Source organism: Podarcis bocagei, assembly GCF_964188305.1.
Source record: "Podarcis bocagei genome assembly, chromosome: 1".
Taxonomy (NCBI): Eukaryota; Metazoa; Chordata; class Lepidosauria; order Squamata; family Lacertidae; genus Podarcis; species Podarcis bocagei.
The window spans coordinates 3,910,656-3,933,450 of record NC_138125.1 but is presented as its reverse complement, the minus strand read 5'-3'; the positions used below and the strand labels follow the sequence as shown (position 1 = coordinate 3,933,450).

Sequence of the window (22,795 nt, the reverse complement as noted above, 5' to 3'; positions counted from 1 at the left end):
CTGCTCTCCCAGAACACAGCGTGCCTTGAAAGTAGGAGAGCAGAGGGCTCAGAGGCAAAGGTGCTTTTCAGCACCGTAGAGATGACTCATGAGAAGTGGCAGGGACGCAGGGAGTGGGGCTACACTTGGAGCAACATCATTGAGGCTGCATTTCTAAGCCTCTCTCTGTGACTACTGAATAAAAAGCAACTGGTAAGAACTCTCCTGTCTTGTCCACTCCTGGCAACCTACCGTGGAGGGGTTTGGATACTCTGACGCCTGACATCTGCTCACCTGGTCCCAGAGCGCTGCGGCCACTTGGTCTATGACGGCGCCCAGCTCCCTGTACTCCCCTGAGTACCTAATGTAGGCCCAGGTGCAGAGGGTGATCAGGGTCAGGCCCATGATCATATTGCACAGGCTGGCTATGATGTCCAAGCCGATGAAGCCGGTCACCCCGGCAATGACGTAGGTGATGAAGATGACCACAAAGAGTGTGGCGGGTGTGCGGGCGGCGTGGAAGATGTTCTTGCTATCGTTGTGCTTGATGTACTGGACGTAGAGCTCGTCAATCTCAGCTTCCAGCTGCTGGAGATAGCGGCGGCTGAACTCCTCGCCCCCCATCTTCTTCACGGACCGGAACTGCCGCACCGCCTCCTCCTTCAGCTCCAGGTGTTTGCTCTGGAGGTCGCTGGGCGCCAGGAAGGGCTTGTCGCCTCCACACACCTACAGGTTCACGGTTTCTCCATTAATTCACAAGGCCCTGAGCTACAGGGGCCCCAAATATCTAAAGCAGCCTTTCTCAACCTGTGGGTCGCCAGGTCTCGGGGGTGATGGGAGTTGTAGTCCAATAACATCTGGGGACCCACAGGTTGAGAACCGGTGATCTAAAGGATTGCCCGATTCCTTACGCTGCACCCCAATAATAATATAACATACCCCGCCCATCTAGCTGGGTTTCCCCAGCCACTCTGGGCAGCTCCCAACAGAATATTAAAAAACACGATAAAACATCAAACGTTCAAAACATCCCTGAACAGGGCGGCCTTCAGATGTCTTCTAAAAGTCAGATAGTTGTTTATTTTCTTGACATCTGTTCCACAGGGAGGGCGCCACTACCTAGAAGGCCTTCTGCCTGGTTCCCTGCAACCTCACTTCTCGCAGGTAGGGAACCACCAGAAGGCCCTCGGAGCTGGAGCTCAGTTTCCAGGGTGAACAATAGGGATGGAGATGCTCCTTCAGGGATACTGGACTGAGACCGTTTAGGGCTTTAAAGGTCAACACCAGCACTTTGAATTGTGCTTGGAAACGTACTGGGAGCCAATGTAGGTGTTATATGGTCTTGGTGGCCACTCCCAGTCACCAGTCTAGCTGCCACATTCTGGATTAGTTGTAGTTTCCGAGTCACCTTCAAAGGTAGCCCCATGTAGAGCGCATGGCAGTAGTCCAAGCAGGAGATAACCAGAACATGCACCACTCTGGCAAGACAGTGCGCAGGCAGGTAGGGTCTCAGCCTGCGTACCAGATGGAGCTGATAAACAGCTGCCTTGGACACAGAATGGACCTGCGCCTCCATGGACATCTGTGAGTCCAAAATGACTCCCAGGCTGCACACCTGGTCCTTCAGGGGCACAGTTGCTCCATTCAGGATCAGGGAGTCCTCCACACCTGCCCCTGAGCAGAGGCGGATTTAGGGCAGTGCGATCAGTTCCGCCGCACTGGGCACTGAGCCTAGGGGTGCCCCAGGGCCTAGTGCAATGGTCCCCAATTAGCTAAGTACTGCAGACCCCCTATTTTTGAAAAGCCAAGCCATAGACACCCATATTTGAAAATCTTGATATGGTGACACAAACACTTGGGACCACCAGTTAGGACCCACTGACATAGTGAATTGAGCAGAACAGAAGGCAAAAGGCAGATGAGCATACTGAACTTTGGCCTCGCATGGGGCGCTGCTGAAATTTGAAAGACCAAAGTCTGCCTGTGCCTTGGGGCTCAGTTGGCCTTTATCAGGGACCCAGCTTGCAGCATAGCAGGCATTCTGCAGTCATTGCAGCATCCGGGCTATGAAAAGAGGGCACCCCCACATAAGGGGCATTGCAGTAATCGAGGCTTGGGGTTACCCATGCATGGATCACTGTGCTCAGGCTGCCCCATCTAGAAATGGCTGCAGCACTCCTAAGAAATCTCACTTGGGTCTCTAGTGGGTCTCTGAGAATCCTCCGGAAAAATAATCTCTCAAAGGACCTGTGGATGGCATTTTACCATTGAACTGTTGACAGTGTATTAACTTATAGTCTCTGTGTATGTGGTTTGGGAGCTGCACGGTCAGGGAAGAAACAACGCTGTCCAGGGTTGTAAAAATGGTGGAGAGAATAATTGGGTGCACTCTTCCCACCTTGGATCAAATCTATGCTTCCAGGTGTCATAAGAATGCGGCAGAGATAGCGCAGGATAGTGCGCACCCCGGAAATGATCTCTTTCAGCTTCTGCCTTCTGGGAGAAGGTACAGGGTTATAAAGACTAGGACTAGCCGCCTGAGAAACAGTTTCTATCCAAATGCGATTTTGGTTTTAAACTCTGTGGGAGTATATTGTATTTAATTATGGGGTATCAGAATTTTTAGGGGGTTAACCAGGGGTTAACCAGGCTGGGATAGCAGGCTTGTTGGTTTTTGAAGGTCTGGTGTAGATTTTTTTCAATTTCGTTGTTCTGTATGGGACAGTGACAATAAAGATTATCGTATCGTATCGTAGTAAAAAGAAAGGAGCAAGGAGTGCTCTCCAGTTGAGGACCTTAAAAGCTGGGGTAAGAGCTGCTGGATAGTGGAATGGACTCCTTCAGAAGGTGGTGGACTCTCAATCATTGGAGGCTTTTAAGCAGAGGCTGGATGGCCAGCTGTCATGGATGCTTTAGCTGAGATTCCTGCCTTGCAGGGGGCTGGACTAGATGTCCCCCAGGAGCCCCTTCCAGTTCTGTGATTTTATGACTCTTATGGCCTGCTCCTTCCATGGAGTAAAACCCCACCCAGAACGGAGTTGGGCCATCCTGTCGCACAATTTGAACTCTCTGCCCGCTGAATCTCACCCAGTTCTTGCACAGAGAGGGCTTTCCTGCAGCCCAAAGGGGGCCTAGTGGAATCGTGGAGGGGCCACGCTCCTTGGTGGAGGACACAGCATCAGGCTTACCTCTTCCATTCTTTTGTTGTAAGTGTCTTTAGCCGTGGCAACAGCTGCAAGGTTGTTTGCTTCTGCCGTGGCCTGCAAGGGATCAGGAGGAAAGCTCAGAAGAGGGAACCAGAAGAATATGAGAAGAGTTTGGATTTGATATCCCACTTTATCACTACCCGAAGGAGTCTCAAAGCGGCTAACATTCCCCTTTCCCTTCCTCCCCCACAACAAAGTGAGGCTGAGAGACTTCAAAGAAGTGTGACTAACCCAAGGTCAGCCAGCAGCTGTATGTGGAGGAGTGGAGACGCGAACCCTGTTCACCAGATTACGAGTTCACCGCTCTTGACCACTACACCACACTGGCTCTCATGTTGTGTTCTCCTTTCCCTTCCTCCCCCACAACAAACACTCTGTGAGGTGAGTGAGGCTGAGAGACTTCAGAGAAGTGTGACTAGCCCAAGGTCACCCAGCAGCTGCATGTGGAGGAGCGGGGAAGCGAACCCGGTTCCCCAGATTACGAGTCTACTGCTCTTAACCACTACACCACACTGACACCACCAGGAGGAGGGAAAAGGGTCACTGGGCCCAAGGGAAAAATTGCACCGAGGGAGTGGGGAAGAGCATCTTTTAAGGGCTCCTCCAAACACCCTTTCCATTGCGCAGCCACAATCAGTTGTGCTCACGGTGGCATCAGAGCAGTTACAACACTCTGCCTGGAAGACGTTACGCTATGTTTCCAATCCATTCACATTCTGTAGCTTTCTGCTGAAATCCTGTAACTTGGCATAGCTCAAACGTCCCAGTTTATTTCTTGCCCCAGTTCTGTTTTTGTTTTTTGTTTTTGTTGCACTGCTGCAGCACTCTAGCATGCGCATGAACACACACACACCCCGGAGCAATGAAGCCCGGGGAAACACTGCAAAACAATGAAGAAAGTGGGTTTGTGGTAGTGGCCCAAAGGGCCATAATGAATGTGATAGTGTGAACCCCTATAAATCCTTGAATATGCTTCTAATAGAGAAGTTATGGTAAATTGTTGCTTTAAGAAACTGGTGATTTTGCAAGTTGCTGTCCCCCACTGGGGCAGAAGGACAGTTAATACGTAAATCACGAAAATACACTTCATAAACATGGTGCAAATGGCTACACGTAACACGGGTTCCCAACATGCACACTAACATAATGTAACTGATCACAGTGAATATCAAAACTTAGTCAGCAATGCTTATTGTGCATGTGTATTAAACATGAAATGAGGTAATTATGTATATGATTGGTGGAAATTGAAATGCTTTGTTTGAAACTTATAAATACCCCTGCCCAGACCCTTGGGCGGGGTTGCAGTTTTGCTAAAAGATTTGACTGTAACCTATTGCTTTGCAATAAACAACAATGGACTCCTAACTCCTCTTGTCTCTGGGTTTCATTGGCGTAACTCAGAAGAGAAGCTGTTTTTGGCTTACAACAGGATGACATGTGGACCATTTAGCACAAATGCATCTCTAGGTAAAGGTAAAGGGACCCCTGACCATTAGGTCCAGTCGTGGCCGACTCTGGGGTTGCGGCGCTCATCTCACTTTACTGGCCGCGGGAGCCGGCGTACAGCTTCCAGGTCATGTGGCCAGCAGGACTAAGCCGCTTCTGGCGAACCAGAGCAGCGCACGGAAACGCCGCTTACCTTCCCGCCGGAGCGGTACCTATTTATCTACTTGCACTTTGACGTGCTTTCGAACTGCTAGGTTGGCAGGAGCAGGGACCGAGCAACGGGAGCTCACCCCATCACGGGGATTTGAACCGCCGACCTTCCGATCAGGAAGTCCTAGGCTCTATGGTTTAACCCACAATGCCACCCGCGTCTCTAGTGCACAGCTATTGCATTAGTTGTGTGTTGCAGATGGCACCTATAAAAAACCCCAACCAACCCCACCAGTCAGGAGGACCCTAAACCACTGTGGAGAGAACAATCCAAGTCGTGCAATGTGAGTAAAAATAAATACACCTCAGTTTGTTTAATAACTGTAATCAGTGCCGTGGGACTTACCTGCAGCATTGATTTGGGGTGAGGCAGCTCCTCTCCTTGGTAGATCTTTATATAGGCCTGGGAAGAAAACAAGACAAGAAGACAGGACAGGCTGAGTTTATGCATGCACAGAAAAGTCCACAAAGGTCTGTAAAAACTCAGGAAAACAGGAAGCTCCAACTGGCTGACCTGCAAGGCTACCAGCTTCTGAGGACCGGCTTGCTTCTGGACTCACAGCTGTCCATGGAGGCACAGGTCAATTCTGTGTCCAGGGGAGCTGTTTACCAGCTCCATCTGGTACGCAGGATGAGACCCTATCTGCCCGCGGACTGTCTCGCCAGAGTGGTGCATGCTCTGGTTATCTTCCGCTTGGACTACTGCAATGCGCTCTACATGGGGCTACCTTTGAAGGTGACCCGGAAACCACAACTAATCCAGAATGCGGCAGCTAGACTGGTGACTGGGAGGGGCCGCAGAGACCACATAACACCGGTCTTGAAAGACCTACATTGGCTCCCAGTACGTTTCCGAGCACAATTCAAAGTGTTGGGGCTGACCTTTAAAGCCCTAAACAGCCTCAGTCCAGTATCCCTGAAGGAGCATCTCCACTCCCATCGTCCAGCTCGGACACTGAGGTCCAGCTCCGAGGGCCTTCTGGTGGTTCCCTCACTGCAAGAAGCCAAGTTACAGGGAACCAGGCAGAGGGCCTTCTCGGTAGTGGCGCCCGCCCTGTGGAACACCCTCCCAGCAGATGTCAAATAGATAAGCAACTACCAGGCTTTTAGGAGACATCTGAAGGCAGCCCTCTGTATGGAAGCTTTTAATGTTTAATAGACTATTGTATTTTAATATTCTGTTGGAAGCCACCCAGAGTGGCTGGGGAAATCCAACCAGATGGGCGGGGGTATAAATATTATTATTATTATTATTATTATTATTATTATTATTAGTTCACCTTCAGGTGCTGGCTTTGACATTTATGCTCTTCTAAGCCACCAAGGTCCAGGGGTGCTAGACTACAACTCCCATCATCCCTGACAACTGGCCATGCTGGCAGGGGCAGATGGGAGTTGGAGTCCAACTCCCATTGGAGGGCAGAAGGTTCCCCACCCGCTGCTGTATGACCTCCTAACACAGGGGCTACGAAGAAAAAGGCCCTGCCCTCGAGCTTTTTACAAAGGACGCCCTTTTCATGAGGCCGAAGAGGAAGGAGGCGTCCTGCCCAAGTCGGCCCAGCAAGAATGGGGTTCCTGAGTCCGCCTCCTGACAGTTTGAGGCTCACCTTGAAATATTCCACCAGGCCTCGGCAGGTGATCTGGTTGCCGTTGATCTCCTTGACGTCCAGGCTCTTGGGGCTGAGCAGCCAAGGGATGAGCACCTTCAGGTTCTTGATGAAGTCGTCGTCTATTTCTGTGGGGGAAGGCGAGTCAGTGGAAAAAGCAGTCCTCGCAAGCAAGCGGATGATGTCAAACTCTTTGAGAATGACGTCAGTCCTACTGCTTATAAAGAATCTAGTGCTTATGTTACTACAGTGATACCTCGGGTTACATACGCTTCAGGTTACATACGCTTCAGGTTACAGACTCCACTAAGCCAGAAAGAATACCTCGGGTTAAGAACTTTGCTTCAAGATGAGAACAGAAATCGTGCTCTGGCGGCGTGGCGGCAGCAGGAGGCCCCATTAGCTAAAGTGGCACCTCAGGTTAAGAACAGTTTCAGGTTAAGAACGGACCTCCAGAACAAATTAAGTACTTAACCCGAGGTACCACTGTATCAGCAGCCAGGTGGATAATAGCCTGGTCCTGGAAATCGTCAAAAGTTCCTAAGTGGAAGACATGGTTCGCTAATGTAGGAAACATTGATTTATTTATCAGATTGTCTAGTTAGAAGTGTAGTCTGGGGCAAAGCCAAATCAGGCAGTTTTGATGGAGATGGAGACAGACTAGTCTCCATTTTTTATTTTAACAACGACAACAACAATTTTATTATTTGCACTGCATCCATCTGACCGGGTTGCCCCAGCCGCTAGGGGAGCCATGCAAGTACTCTTCCCATTTTGTGTTTTTATTCTGTCTTTTTATGTTGTGAACTGCCCTGAGATCTTTGGATGAAGGGTGGTATACAAATTTAACGACTATTTTTAATGTATAACGATGATGCACGCCTCGTGGTGGTTGTGCTATATGGACTCATCTTAAAAACTTGGCTATACGTAAGTGCATCTCTGTGATTTGTTTTTTTACACGGAATATGTGCTACTTATGGTTCTCTTATTGTTTCTAAGATTATGCATTAGTTTGTCCATGTGTTTGTGATAAAATAAAATAATAATAATAATAATAATAATAATAATAATAATAATAATAATAATAATAATAATAGCAAATGACAGGCGCATGTCTGGTTTTGATGCTTTCATCATTTCAGCACCAGGCAGAGAACTACCATAGATGAGAGGTTAAAGGTAAAGGGACCCCTGACTGTTAAGTCCAGTCATGACCGACTCTGGGGTTGCAGCGCTCATCTCGCTTTATTGGCCGAGGGAGCCAGTGTACAGCTTCCGGGTCATGTGGCCAGCATGACTAAGCCGCTTCTGGCAAACCAGAGCAGCACACGGAAACGCCGTTTACCTTCCCGCCGGAGCGGTACCTATTTATCTACTTGCACTTTGACGTGCTTTCAAACTGCCAGGTTGGCAGGAGCAGGGACCGAGCAACGGGAGCTCACCCCGTCGCGGGGATTCGAACCGCCGACCTTCTGATCAGCAAGCCCTAGGCTCTGTGGTTTAACTCACAGTGCTACCCATGTCCCTTGCAGATGAGAGGTTGGTTGCTGCTAAAAATTGTAGGATTGGATTTGATTATGTTTTAACTTTTCTCGTCGGTTCTGGAACGGTTGCTTCGATTGTGTTTGAGATGCAGCTTGGGATCTTACAGTGAAGGGTGGAATACAAATACATTTGAATGAAATACCCACAAATCACGGATGAGGAAATGGATCAGGCCAGCAGGTTGGAGCCACATGGCTTTGTAGTCCAAAACTAGAGGCACAGGGTTGAGAAAGGCCAGTTTAGAGCATAAGCTTGCAGGTGCCCTGACGGGAAGAGAGGAGTTTGCAAGAGCTATTGGGAGTCAAAATGCAAGGGACCCGTATCTGGTGGGGGGGGGGTGAGAGAGACCTGGCACACAGGAGGCAATCGGAGAAATGAAACTTGCAAACGAACCCACCTTTGAGTTTCCCGTCGAAGTTTGGGTTGGTGGCCACTTTCAAGCCCGGGTGAGGTAAGAGGAAGCAGGAGATGTTGGTGAAGCAAGAATGGATGTGTTTCCGGACGTTCTGAAGCTCTTCATGCTGGTTCCCCGAGACCTGAGAGCAAGTGGGCGGGCAGATTAGAAAGGCCGCTCTTTAGAGGGGGATCAACGGCTTGGGAAGTCATAGAATCGTAGAGCTGGAAAAGGACCCCCAAGGGCCATCTGCAAGCAGGAATCGCAGCTAAAGAAGTCCTGGCCGGTGGCCATCCAGCCTCTGGGGAAAACCTCCAGTGCAGGAAAGCCCACCACCTCCAGAGGGAGTCCGTTCCCCAGTCGACAGCCTTGCTCCTTTGGAGTGGGGGAGTGCTGCCAAAACGGCCTCAGGCCAAATAGAAAGGTTCCCCACCCCTGGCCTAAAGGCAGGGCCGTCTTACGCATAGGCCTAAGTGGCGCGGGGCGCCAGGGTGCCAGATTTTGGAGGGCACCACAGGCTGAGTGTCCGGGAAGGAGAGTCAGGGTGCGCTCCCTTCCCCGCTCTGTGGCAGCCCACTCCCCTCCTCTCAGCCACCCATTGGAGCACGCTGCGTCCAGCTCAGGGAAGCCCCTTCGTGTCTTCTCCCACTGTAGCAGGAACCCCCCACCCCAATCATTCAGTTTGTACAAACTTCACACACTCACACTCACACACTACATATGCCACATTTCTGTTATAAATTCATAGAAAAACAACCATACATCGGATTTGCACTGTTCCATTTTTATTTTACTCCATATGACAAGGACTATCAAAGGGGGGTGGCTTGGTTCTGGTCAGCCATAATCCCTTCACCATCCCAGCACATCCACAGGAGCCCTGCCCAGTTGCTATGTCAACCCTGATGATCCCAGACAGAAGACAATCAAGATCACAAAGAACTTGCATATGGGAGTGGATTCAGCATGGACTGAAACAAAGGACAATGATCAGATCTTCCCTCTGGGGGCAGGAAACTGCCAACTCCCCTTTGTCTCCTGGAAGTGACTCATGGGGAAGGGGAAAGGAGGAACCAGCCAGGTGACAGGACACTCAGGTTACCACCACAACTCCTCCCTCAACCCCTCCTTTCTGTAATGTATGCATGATGTCAAGCCCTTCTGTAATGTATGCATGATGTCTCTGGGGGTGGGCTTGACCTAGGGGATGGAAATTTCAAAAGTTTTTATAAGGTCTTGCACACCATCTTTCTGGGTCTTTCCTCTCTCCTGCAAGTGAGGGGAACACCCTGTTGCAACAGTTCAATAAAGGCCAAGCCTACAGGCTGCTGTTTTGCTCCAAGTTATCCTGGTTGGTGTCTTTGTTTTTGTCCAAGGGAGCCCTCGGATTTTCCCGGTAACACCACTAGGGCTGCCTGGGTGCCTGACAGGCGCGATCGGGGGCGCGGACGGGGCGCCCCTCTCTGGCCGTGTCACTGCCTGCGCGCCTCCCTGCGGAGTCTGCGAGCGGAGCAGGGAAGTGCCCTGTGCGATCCCAGTGCCCAGCGAGGATGGCACAGCTAATGAGGCATCTGATCTGCTTGCTGGCCCTCCTGTTGTTGCAGGAATTTATGTATAGGTTTGGGGGGGGGGAGTTGCCCCTCCAGCAGATATCATGCACTTGCAGCCCACTACCAAAATCAGCACAATCGCTTTTGTGACTTGTTTTTTGCCCCCACAAAACACTACATCACAGTTTCTTCCTATCTATTCAAAGGGCCTTTGCTGCACGATACCAAATGTTAACAATTCACTGATAAATGTATCTATGTACTGGCTCACTGGGAAAACTTCAGAAATTCATATAGACGTGTGAGCTCAGCTACTCAGCAGCCCCTCTGCCCGAGTGATAATTCCTGGCTTCCTGATACCTGAGTGCCAGACAGGTAGCCATTCCAGAAATAACAAACCCAGACAAAGACAAAAGGGTGTGATTCACTTGGCTGGGAAACAGGGAAATGTAAAGATCTCTTTTGTTCCACTTGATGGGTGTTTGGTGGAGGGCAAGGGGAAGCATGGGGCAGGGTCCAGGATGCTCAGATTACTGCCACCAGACCTCCCCTTTCATGATGTAACCGTGATGTAGGAGTGATGTAGTTTGGGGGGTGTAACACGGGGATTAGCAGCTAATAAAAGCTTGGGTTCTCTTTTGTTCGGGGCTTCCATCTTGTTCCACCTGGTGGCAGGTGAGAGTCCTGCTGCGACAGTTTCAATAAAGACCAAGCCTACTGGCTGCTGTTTTGCTCTGGTATTCCTGGCTGGTGTCCTTGTTTTCTGTCCAAGGGTGCCCTCAGATTTCTCCGTTAACACTGTGGCACAGACTTCCCTAGACAGGGACAGGTAAGGGGCACCGGGCATTTAGAGGGAGGCTTCGCGGGAGGCCATCTGGGCGCCCCTTTCTTACATGCAGCGCTGAGCGCGCATCGGACCACGCGATGTAAATGAGCTGGACCGAAGTGTCCCCCCCCCCACTTTAAAAAGGTTGACAACTCTGGGAAATGGGGGTGGGTGGGCACCGGAGAGATATTTGCACCACGGTGCCGGTTATGCTTAAGATGGCCCTGCCTAAAGGCACAAGGAAGTGCTACCACCTCCTTCGCCAAACTGACTGAGAATGCAGCTTTCAAAAGGGGGGTGGTCCCCTTTTTGTATCTCTTATCCAGGCCCCGCCCCACCCACATCCAAAGGCTCCCACACAAGGATGCTCCATTCATCGTCACCTGACTGCCCAGCTGAGTCACATGACACACCTGCAATTGACCAGGTGCTGCCTTTTAGCAACAGTTAGTTGCAAGTGTGGTTTTTTCCACTTTCCACTTTAATTTGCTTATTATTATTATTATTTTACTACTTGATAGGATTTAAATTGTTGGGAGTTTTGAGCATTTTTTTTTTAAGAGAAAGCAGGAGAAAACAAAAGCGTTAAGACCAACCTTGAGGCGCTTTTCCAAAAACCTGGCTCCACCATCTGCCCCATAGGAAAACTCGTAAGGAAAGCTCCAGTCGCGAACAAGGAATATGAGAGACTGCAAAAGAGACAGAGAGAATTACTCGTGTGCAAAGTGAAATAAGTCGCCCCAACTACACAGCTAAGCTCTGTCCCCAACAAAACACTGAATCATAGAATCATAGAATCATAGAGTTGGAAGAGACCACAAGGGCCATCGAGTCCAACCCCCTGCCAAGCAGGAAACACCATCAGAGCACTCCTGACATATGGTTGTCAAGCCTCTGCTTAAAGACCTCCAAAAAAGGAGACTCCACCACACTCCTTGGCAGCAAATTCCACTGTCAAACAGCTCTTACTGTCAGGAAGTTCTTCCTAATGTTTAGGTGGAATCTTCTTTCTTGTAGTTTGGATCCATTGCTCCGTGTCCGCTTCTCTGGAGCAGCAGAAAACAACCTTTCTCCCTCCTCTATGTGACATCCTTTTCTATATTTGAACATGGCTATCATATCACCCCTTAACCTCCTCTTCTCCAGGCTAAACATGCCCAGCTCCCTTAGCCGTTCCTCATAAGGCATCGTTTCCAGGCCTTTGACCATTTTGGTTGCCCTCCTCTGGACACGTTCCAGTTTGTCAGTGTCCTTCTTGAATTGTGGTGCCCAGAACTGGACACAGTACTCCAGGTGAGGTCTGACCAGAGCAGAATACAGTGGCACTATTACTTCCCTTGATCTAGATGCTATACTCCTATTGATGCAGCCCAGAATTGCATTGGCTTTTTTAGCTGCCGCGTCACACTGTTGGCTCATGTCAAGTTTGTGGTCAACCAAGACTCCTAGATCCTTTTCACATGTACTGCTCTCAAGCCAGGTGTCACCCATCTTGTATTTGTGCCTCTCATTTTTTTTGCCCAAGTGCAATACTTTACATTTCTCCCTGTTAAAATTCATCGTTTGTTTTTGCCCAGTTCTCTAATCTGTCAAGGTCGTTTTGAAGTGTGATCCTGTCCTCTGGGGTGTTAGCCACCCCTCCCAGTTTGGTGTCATCTGCAAATTTGATCAGGATGCCCTTGAGTCCATCATCCAAGTCGTTGATAAAGATGTTGAATAAGACCGGGCCCAAGACAGAACCCTGTGGCACCCCACTAGTCACTCTTCTCCAGGATGAAGAGGAACCATTGATGAGCACCCTTTGGGTTCGGTCAGTCAGCCAGTTACAAATCCACTGAGTGGTAGCATAGTCAAGACCGCATTTTACCAGCTTCTTTACAAGAATATCATGGGGCACCTTGTCAAATGCCTTGCTGAATACGCCACCCCAATCTCTGAACGCTGAGGGACTCTGGGGGGTTCCATGTGCTTCTCCAGGTTTGGTTTCCTTGGAATGAGGGTCAGTGGAGACTGTGCTGTCTTTTGGATACATGGCTTTATTTACACACATATAAAGGTAAAGGTAAAGTGGGTGGTGCGATTTTGGCTTTAAACGCAGTTTAAGGTAGTCTCTATAGGGACGTGCGTGGCGCTGTGGGTTAAACCACAGAGCCTAGGACTTGCCGATCAGAAGGTCGGCGGTTCGAATCCCCACGACGGAGTGAGCTCCCGTTGCTCGGTCCCAGCTCCTGCCAACCTAGCAGTTCGAAAGCACGTCAAAGTGCAAGTAGATAAATAGGTACCGCTCCGGCGGGAAGGTAAACAGCGTTTTCGAGTGCTGCTCTGGTTTGCCAGAAGCAGCTTAGTCATGCTAGCCACATGACCCGGAAGCTGTGTGCGGACAAACGCCGGCTCCCTTGGCCTATAGAGCGAGATGAGCGCCGCAACCCCAGAGTCGTCTGTGACTGGACCTAATGGTCAGGGGCCCCTTTACCTTTACCTTTTTTACAGGTAAAACACCCCTGGACGGTTAAGTCAAGTCAAAGGAGACTCTGGGGTTATGGCGCTCATCTCGCTTTCAGGCCGAGGGAGCCGACATTTGTCCACAGACAGCTTTCCGGGTCATGTGGCTAGCAGGCCTATACCGCTTTTGGCCCAATGGGAAACCAAGACGGAAACCAGAGCACACAGAAACACCGTTTACCTTTCCGCCGGAGCGGTACCTATTTATCTACTTGCACTGGTGTGCTTTCGAACTGCCAGCTTGGCAGGAGCTGGGAGAGAGCAACGGGAGCTCACCCCATCGCGGGGATTTGAACCATTGACCTTCCGATCGGCAAACCCAAGAGCCTCAGTGGTTTAGACCACAGCGCCACCCTGAGCATAAGACAGAAGGACTCACAGCATCAACACCCCAGCATATCTTGCTTCTCTATTAGCTTTGGATCCAGTACAGAGCAATCAAGTCTCTGTGTCTCCAGCTTCCAGCCTGTTCCAGCTCAGCTCTCTCTCACACACACTCATTCTCTCTTGTTCTCCTGGCTAGGTGAAGCGGGGTGGAGGGAAGACCTACCCAATTGTTCTATGGCACACAGCAACTTATTTGGTTATGCTAATTGTGGTTGGACTGGATGACCCTCAGGGCCCCTTCCAACTTGACAATTATATGAACTAAAATCCTTGCCAAGACAAAGGGACAAGTTGGGAAGCTTGTTCTCATACCTTCTACCCCCACAGATACAGGATCCCAAGAGCTGGAAGGAACTCAGGGCATCATCCAGACTGACCCCCCCCCTCCAAATTTATAACAACACAAAGACGCCCCTCTCTACCCCACAGTGCAAGGGGGGCGGGTAGTCATTCTGGAGAACAGAGCTGAGAATACCCAGATACTGTGGGATGTGATACATAAGTAGCAGTCAAGTACAACATTCCTTGTTTTCCTAGAGTGGACATGCAGGGGAATGTTTGGTCCTGTCAGTCAAAAACTTGCTGTTTCCTCCTGACTGGGACATACTTCCTTTTGCATGTGACCAGAGGTGGCCGTGACCTTACCTGACCAGGTAACAAAAGGGACAAGGCATGCTGCCATCTCTCTCTCTTTGACTTCCTCCATCGTTGGAGCAAATTTTTAGCTAGATTTTAGCTGGGATTATTGCCATATGGGATAAATCCACATGTGTATACTATGTAACTAAGTCTGCCTTCAGGGATCCAACTGTGAACTGATGATTTGTGAGTAAACTTTCTTCTTGTTAGTTATGAAAAAGATTGTGGCCCTTTAAGAGGGATAAAAGGGAACTTATCAGGAATCTAATAGTGAGAGGCTTAAACAAGCCTGCAACCAGCTATCTGCTGTGCATTTAAAAGGGGAATGTAAGCTCTGCTAAGTAAAGGAACTTGCTCCCCTTTATCACATACACAGCCCAACAAGACAATGACAAAAATCCACCAACAGCATACAAATCAATATGGCTAACCTGATCCAAAACACCCATCCACCCCACTCACACATGAAAACAAAGACCACCACAGCCAACCACAAATGAACCACCACACCCTGGGCCAACCCCAACCTCTCTCACCACCAAATGAACACAAGTGAACAGCAGAGAACCTGCACAAGCAACGCTGACACAAAACCCCACATATATTAAGTAAAACAGAAACATCGCCACCCGACCCCACCCCCACCCATCTTCCACCCCCTCTTTCCCCTTTTTCTTCCTAATGTCTCAACAAATGAAACTGATCTGTAAAAAATTTTACTTGGAGAAAAGAGAGAGAGACAGAGAGAGAGATTGCACATACTGTATTTTTTGCTCTATAAGACTCTCTTTTTCCCTCCTAAAAAGGGAAAATGTGTGTGCATCTTATGGAGCGAATGCTGGCTGCGCAACTATCCCAGAAGCCAGGACAGCAAGAGGGATCGCTGCTTTCACTGCGCAGCGATCCCTCTTGCTGTTCTGGCTTCTGAGATTCAGATTTTTTTTTTCTTCTTTTCCTCCTCCAAAAACTAGGTGCGTCTGGTGGTCTGGTGCATCTTATAGAGCGAAAAATACGATACTTTCGTAAACTAAGAAAATCTTTAATAAAAATACATATAATGTAAGTAAAGGAACTTGCTAGTTCAAGTTAGAAAGAATATTAATAAACAATATATCCTCTCCTGCCTCCCTGAACATTCCCACTAATACTGCCCACTGCACCATCAAGGTCTCCTCCAACCTGTGGCCCTCCAGAGGTTTTGGGTTACGGCTCCCATATTCCCTGGCAATTGGACACACAAACTGGGGCTGCTGGGAGCTGGAGCCTGGCTTTTAGATCATCTGCCTGTCAGGAAAAAGCAGCAATGCGAAAGCCAGCTGCAAGTTGCTGGAATGCAAAACAGGATGTTGATGTTTGGGACTGTACTATTGGAACAAAGGGGCAGTCTATTCACTGTACTGAGCACCGGATGTTAGCTCAGAGTGTCATCTGACCTGTACTGGAAGTACAGGGGTGGAGTTTATCTCTCTCTACTGTTGGAGACTGGAGAGTGCAGACCTGTTTCTCTGTGCTGCTGGAATGACAGAAATAAAGCAATGTAAATAGATTTCTGTCTGTCTCTTTTCCCCTCCCTGAGGGAAGCAGGGAAGAGGGAGGAGTTGGTGTGTCCCTCTCACACTGAGTGGGGTCGCCGGAAAGACCTTGCCTGTATCCTGCCGGGAGACGCAGACGGGGAGGTCAACAGGATCTCAAGCCGAATGCCTGGAGAATGGCCAGATACCTCTGACCAAGGCTGAGATTCCAACACTGCCACCCAGCAACACAGATGAAGTGGGGTGCTCCCTGCAGACGCCCCTTACCTGAAAGGGCTTCAGGAACGTCTCCTCCATGGCCAGCCTCCCATATTCTGTGAAGAGCTGAAACAAGAAGCAGACCGGGGCAAAAACGATGAGCTTTTATTTTGGGAATTATAGAGACAGAACTACCTAAATTGTGTAGGAATTTATGCATGTATGCTACTACAGCAGCAAGAATGCTACCAGTAAAGAAACAGAAGTCCCAGTAAAGGAAGAATGGATACATAAACTCATGGAATATGCAGAAATTGGGACACTTGCTGGAAGAATAAGAAATCAAGATAACAAGCTTTTTATGAAAGAACAGAAATGGTTTATTGAATATTTACAGATAAATTGTAAACAGATGAAAACATTAGCAGGATTATTGTAATAACCTGCAGTTTTATAAAAGTAGGTATTTACAGTAGATAATTAAATGAGCAAGTAAATGAACTTGGATATGCAGAAGGTGTTAAAAGATACTTAAGGAACCACTGAAAGAAGGGGAAGGAACTCAAATTCTGAAATGTTAAATGGACTGTAAAACTAATGAAATGTATTGATTTGAAAAGTATATGTATATAAAAAAATCGAGGGAGATGAATGTGTCAGAGAAGGGGCTGTGTTGAAAGGGGGTAGAATTCAACAGAGCACAAAGCGGGGGAAACAGGGAGGGATGAGGTCTGCTCAGGCCATGTGTCTTGCCCCAGAGCAGATTTAAGAGGTGTGCAGGAGGCACACAGAAGGGAAGTCCAGTTGCGCTGCCAGACCTTGTTCTACACACATGCAACTTCATTTCATTGAGCCCTTTGCACTGGAACATTTGTTTCCAAGGTTGGACAGAGTCAAACATTCTTCTCATCATTGCAAGTTCAGCAGGTGATATCCAAGTAAGTCATACTCAAGAGCAGGCCCGCGGCAATCAAACACCCATTTATTTCAGAAGGTCTATCTACTCCAAGTATGACCAACTCTGGATAACAAGCTGTGTCATTGGAAGAGCACCCACCCTCTCTTGAACTATATATTTTAATATTTTAATCTGGGCTCCATGATCACTGCAGATGGTGACAGCAGCCACGAAATTAAAAAAAGCCTGCTTCTTGGGAGAAAAGCAGTGACAAACCTAGACAGCATTTCAAAAAGCAGAGACATCACCTTGCCAACAAAGGTCTGTATAGTTAAAGCCATGTTTTTCCCAGTAGTGATGTATGGAAGTGAGAGCTGGACCGTAAAGAAGGCTGATCACGGAAGAATGGATGCTTTTGAATTCTGGTGCTGGAGGAGACTCTTGAGAGTCCCATGGACTGCAAGAAGATCCAACCTCTCCATTCTGAAGGAAACCAGCCCTGAGTGCTCATTGGAAGGACAGATCCTGAAGCTGAGGCTCCAAGACTTTGGCCACCTCATGAGGCTCCAAGACTTTGGCCACAACTAAACAACAACAATTTTAATCTGTAAAGGTAAAGGACCCCTGGACAGTCAAGTCCAGTTGAAATCGACTATGGGGTGTGGAGCTCATCTCCACTTTCAGGCTGAGGGAGCTTTCCAGGTCATGTGGCCAGCAGGACTAAACCGCTTCTGCCACAATGAGATACCGTGACGGAAACTAGAGCTCACAGAACACCGTTTACTTTACCTTTACCTTTTTAATCTGTAAAAACAAGGAGTCTTGTGACATCTTATTATAGAGGTTTCTGAAATCATACATGGCATGGAGAAAGTGGGTGGAGTGAACTGCTAAAAGCAATAGAAGAAGCATATCTAAGCAATATACAGTGGTACCCCGCAAGACGAATGCCTCGCAAGACGGAAAACCCGCAAGACGAAAGGGTTTTCTGTTTTGGAGGCGCTTCGCAAGACGAATTTCCCTATGGGCTTGCATCGCAAGACGAAAGCCCATAGGGAAATGCTGGCGGTCGGGAGCAAAGACTTTCGCCCACAGCCGGCCTTCAGAAGAGGACCTCTTCTGAAGGCCGGCGGGGGGCAAAAGTCTTTGCTCCCCCCCGCCTGCCTTCCCCCCCGCCTGCCCCGGGCGATCTTAAAATGCTGGCGGGCGGGAGCGAAGCGTTCACTGCCGACCCCCAGCATTTTAAAATCTCCCCGGGACAGCAGAGAAGTCGGGAGCATTTTAAAATCTCCCCGTGTCCCGGGGAGATTTTAAAATGCTGGGGGGCTGCCGACCCCCAGCATTTTAAAATCTCCCCGGGACAGGGGGAGATTTTAAAATGCTGGGGGTCGGGGGGGCGGGAACAGCTGCCCCAGCCGCCCCACTTCGGAACGCTGTTCCGAAGCGGGGAGGGGGGGCGGGAACACCTGCCCCAGCCGCCCCACTTCGGAACGCTGTTCCGAAGCGGGGCTGGGGGCGGGAACACCTTCTGAAGGCGGGCAGGGGGCGAAAGTCTTTGTCCCCCCTGCCTGCCTTCCCAGGGGCTTTTAAATCGCCCCGGACAGCGGAGAAGTCCTCCGCTGTCCGGGGCGATTTTAAAATGCCGCCCGCCAGCATTTTAAGATCGCCTGGACAGCGGAGAAGTCCTCCGCTGTCCCGGGGTTTTTTAAAATGCTGGGGGTGGGAAGAAAAGCCCTTGTCCCCCCCCCCAGCCTTCAGAAGAGGTCCGGGGACAGACTGTCCCCGGACCTGCTCTGAAGGCGGTTTCCCTAGGAACGCATTAATTGATTTTCAATGCATTCCTATGGGAAACCGTGCATCGCAAGACGAAAAACTCGCAAGACGAAGAGACTTGCGGAACGAATTAATTTCGTCTTGCGAGGCACCACTGTATAAAACACATTTAAAAGTGCAGAACCAATAAAAGCAGTAGCAGAATAAAACCAATTTGAGCGTTATTTTAAAGGAGCCTGGAAACAAGTCAAGGACCAGAAACCTCTTTTCCTACAGACAAATAAGAGAGATTCCCGGTGAGGTTCATTCAGTGTCCATTCTGTGCTTTGTTGTTGTTGTTTAGTCGTTTAGTCGTGTCCGCCTCTTCGTGACCCCCTGGACCAGAGCACGCCAGGCACTCCTGTCTTCCACTGCCTCCCGCAGTTTGGTCAAACTCATGCTGGTAGCTTCGAGAACACTGTCCAACCATCTCATCCTCTGTCGCCCCCTTCTCCTTGTGCCCTCAATCTTTCCCAACATCAGGGTCTTTTCCGGGGAGTCTTCTCTTCTCATGAGGTGGCCAATGTCTTGGAGCCTCAGCTTCAGGATCTGTCCTTCCAGTGAGCACTCAGGGCTGATTTCCTTCAGAATGGAGAGGTTGGATCTTCTTGAAGTCCATGGGACTCTCAAGAGTCTCCTCCAGCACCACAGTTCAAAAGCATCAATTCTTCGGCGATCAGCCTACTTCTGCCCAAACCCAAACACCATAAATGGGGGAGGAGAGAGAGAGAGAGGGGGGGGGAGTGATATTACCTGCAAGTGCTGGAGGTCGTCTTCTTGAACATTCTGGGACAAATTGTACACCTGGATGCAAAACAACCCCACAAGCATGTAAGAATGACTGAAAGCAACCCTGGCTTCTCTTTCGTTGCCAGAATTCCACCCCACTATGGCGAGTGGGTGGGTGTCTCCCCCCTGCATGTGATCTTGTGCCTATTTCCCCAGAATCAGCAATTTTCAGAAGGGGTGAGGAGAGGCACCCCAAATCAGCTCTAACCACTGAACTACAGACCTTCCCCTAGAAAGCAGTTTACTAGACAATCAAATGTGCCATCAATTATGCTAAGTAGCCAGGTCTAATGACGAAGAACTCTGCTGGAAAGGGGAAGAGGAACGGAACTGTCACAATTCACAAATTCAGCAAAGGTCAGGAAGGGAAATCACACAAGCAAATATGAGCAGTACTTGCCAGCATTGTTTAAGTCCACAAACGTTACGTAAAGAGTTACGTTATTTTCTGCATTCTTTTGGGCATGGATTCCCTTCCACTGAAATGCAATTGAGTTACCTTATGTGATTGTCTAATGAATGACGTTCATTCCAGCCACAGTGGATTGTGAGACCATGCAGGCAGGTTTTAGCAGAAACCAAACTGCAGCAGAGCAGAAACAGCTCTGGTTGCAAGAAACACGGGACAGGGCAGAAGTCACGACCACCTAGCGTCCCTTGCTGGGGCTTAGGGAGGCTGGCGGCTGTTTGCCTCCTGCTTACTAAGGTCAGCTGGTCGAACACAAAGCACCGCCCATCCTCTGCTCATGCCATCTTCACACACAACCCCCCTCCAACCCCCAGTCCCAACATCACAGTTACCTGGATGGAGCTGATCATGGTACTGAGAGCAAAGACGGTGGCTGAATCTCGCAGGGTTGACTGGCTGTCAAAGGTCCCCTGAGTGTCCATCAGCAGCACAGCCACCTGCAGGAGACGGAATAATAATAATAATAATAATAATAATAATAATAATAATAATAATTTATTATTTGTACCCCGCCCATCTGGCTGGGTTTCCCCAGCCACTCTGGGCGGCTCCCACAGAGACCAAAAATACACTAAAATGTCACACATTAAAAACTTCCCTGAACAGGGCTGCCTTAAGATGTCTTCTGAATGTCAGGTAGTTGTTTATCTCTCTGACATCTGGTGGGAGGGCGTTCCACAGGGCGGGCGCCACTACCGAGAAGGCCCTCTGCCTGGTTCCCTGTAGCTTTGCTTCTCGCAGTGAGGGAACCACCAGAAGGCCCTCGGAGCTGGACCTCAGTGTCCGGGCTGAACAATGGGGGTGGAAACGCTCCTTCAGGTATACTGGGTTGAGGCTATTTAGGGCTTTAAAGGTGAGCACCAACACTTTGAATTGTGCTTGGAAATGTACTGGGAGCCAGTGCAGGTCTTTCAAGACTGGTGTTATATGGTCTCGGTGGCCGCTCCCAGTCACCAGTCTAGCTGCCCCATTCTGGATTAATTGCAGTTTCCAGGTCACCTTCAAAGGTAGCCCCACGTAGAGTGCATTGCAGTAGTCCAAGCGGGAGATAACCAGAGCATGCACCACTCTGGCGAGACAGTCTACGGTCAGGGAGGGTCCCAGTACGTTTGGGAAAAGGGTTTCCAAGATTGTCCTTTATTTATTTAGAGCAGCGGTTCCCAAACTTTTTCAGGCCACTGCCTCCTTGTTTGCATGATCTCATTTCCACTGCCCCTCGCCACCCTACCCTATAAAAAACATTATACACTGCCGACCTACTAAACAATTTTGGAATGAAATATATGAGGAAATCAAAAAGATGTTCAAAATATCTTTTTAGTAAAAAAACAGAGGCATTCCTTTTAGGTGTAATCACAAACCATATTCCTGGCAATCAAAGGAAAGTATTCCTCTATGCAACAACAGCTGCCAGGATGCTCATTGCAAAAAATTGGAAAGGGGGGGGGGGAATCCCATCAATAAAAGAATGGCAAATCAAATTTTGTGAATATATATATATATATCTGGCAAGATTCACAGCATTCTTAAGGGGACAATCGGACCAGAAATTAGTAAAAGAATGGGAATGTGTTAAAGAATATATGAAAAAACATTGTTCTGGAGTAAAGGTTAAATAAATTGAAAAATGGTGCAAGAGGTATAAAAGATAGAGGTAATCTACACTAGACACAACAATATAGAAAGATTAAAAACTATGAGGTCTCAGAACAAAGGAAGTCAATAAGTGTATATGTACGTAGCGATTAGTATGACGATATGGTTTTCTTTGTAGGTGTGATTTTTCTTTTTGTTTTCTTTTTTGTTTTGCTTTTGTTTTGCTTTGTCTTGTTTGTTCTGCTTTGTTTTGGACTTTATGCTTGTAATCTATTTTTTAAAATAATAATAATAAAGCATTATGCAGAATATCAGTTTGCATGACTCACTAAGGAAGATAATAACACAATAAAATCCAAACCAATAACAATTAATTACACATTTCTTCAAAATCCAAAAGTATGTGGTTTAATTGATTAAACAAAATGGATGAACTTGGTCCAGTGATACCAGCTTTCCAAAGTCTGAGTCATTTGCATGGGAAAGTGCAGTCAAACAAAGCTATGCACAACTGCTAGTTAGTGCATGAAGGGGTTAAGGACCACAGAGTTGTATTGCTAGATAGACTCAGTTAGGTCATGCCCCCTCTCCTCTGGAGAGGAAGCAAAGTTTCTTTCTACTCCCCCCCCCTCTCTCTGCAGCATGTAATAAAGAAGGACGTTTGTAAGCTTGCTCCCAAGCTTATAGCACATGTTTGAAACTACATTCTGTATTTTCTGCCCAAAAATACAGTTGCCTGTGCTTTCCTTGCTGCTGCAAGCAACAATGCATGACAGACCTTGAATCTGTAAGTAAAGCATTTTAAACTTACTTAACAGTGTGTACTCTGCACATTGCAAGAGGGGTAGAAAGAGTCAGCTGCTGTGTTCAGCTGACAGGATAAAAAGATTTAACAATCTATGTTCCCAATGCTATACTACTGCTTAACCTTTATTAGTTTAAGACTCTGCTATGGGGGGGATCTCTGTATGCTAGCCCTGCATTTTGAATCAAGGCACCCAGCCAATTTGTTTGTTGTTCACTCACACATGTGGGTCCACAAGGATAGATATATTTTAATTCCCCCACAATTTGCAATTTTATTCCTCCACAAGAGGTGGTACCACCCATTTTAGGAACCACTGAGGTAGACCAACCGGATCAGCCGAAAGGACTGCACAGCGATAGCTGTGAGTAATAATAATAATAATAATAAATAATAAAT

The 22,795-nt window shown here is 48.4% G+C and overlaps 1 protein-coding gene across 3 annotated transcripts in view; it reads right to left on the bottom strand.

Annotated features, from left to right (window-relative positions):
- ATL1 (atlastin GTPase 1) overlaps window positions 1-22,795 on the bottom strand; it is a 45,196-nt gene that overhangs the window by 7,292 nt on the left and 15,109 nt on the right. For 2 of the 3 annotated variants that reach the window (XM_081192809.1, XM_081192810.1), the window contains exons 4-12: window positions 20,328-20,432; window positions 19,491-19,541; window positions 16,097-16,153; window positions 11,366-11,458; window positions 8,397-8,535; window positions 6,452-6,579; window positions 5,191-5,247; window positions 3,168-3,239; window positions 274-705 (exon numbers count right to left, since the gene is read on the bottom strand). In XM_081192809.1, the coding sequence (XP_081048935.1) occupies window positions 274-705; window positions 3,168-3,239; window positions 5,191-5,247; window positions 6,452-6,579; window positions 8,397-8,535; window positions 11,366-11,458; window positions 16,097-16,153; window positions 19,491-19,541; window positions 20,328-20,432 (1,134 nt within the window). Of the gene's footprint in view, window positions 1-231; window positions 706-3,167; window positions 3,240-5,190; window positions 5,248-6,451; window positions 6,580-8,396; window positions 8,536-11,365; window positions 11,459-16,096; window positions 16,154-19,490; window positions 19,542-20,327; window positions 20,433-22,795 lie in introns of all 3 variants that reach the window. The other variant, XM_081192808.1, reaches the window with a different exon arrangement.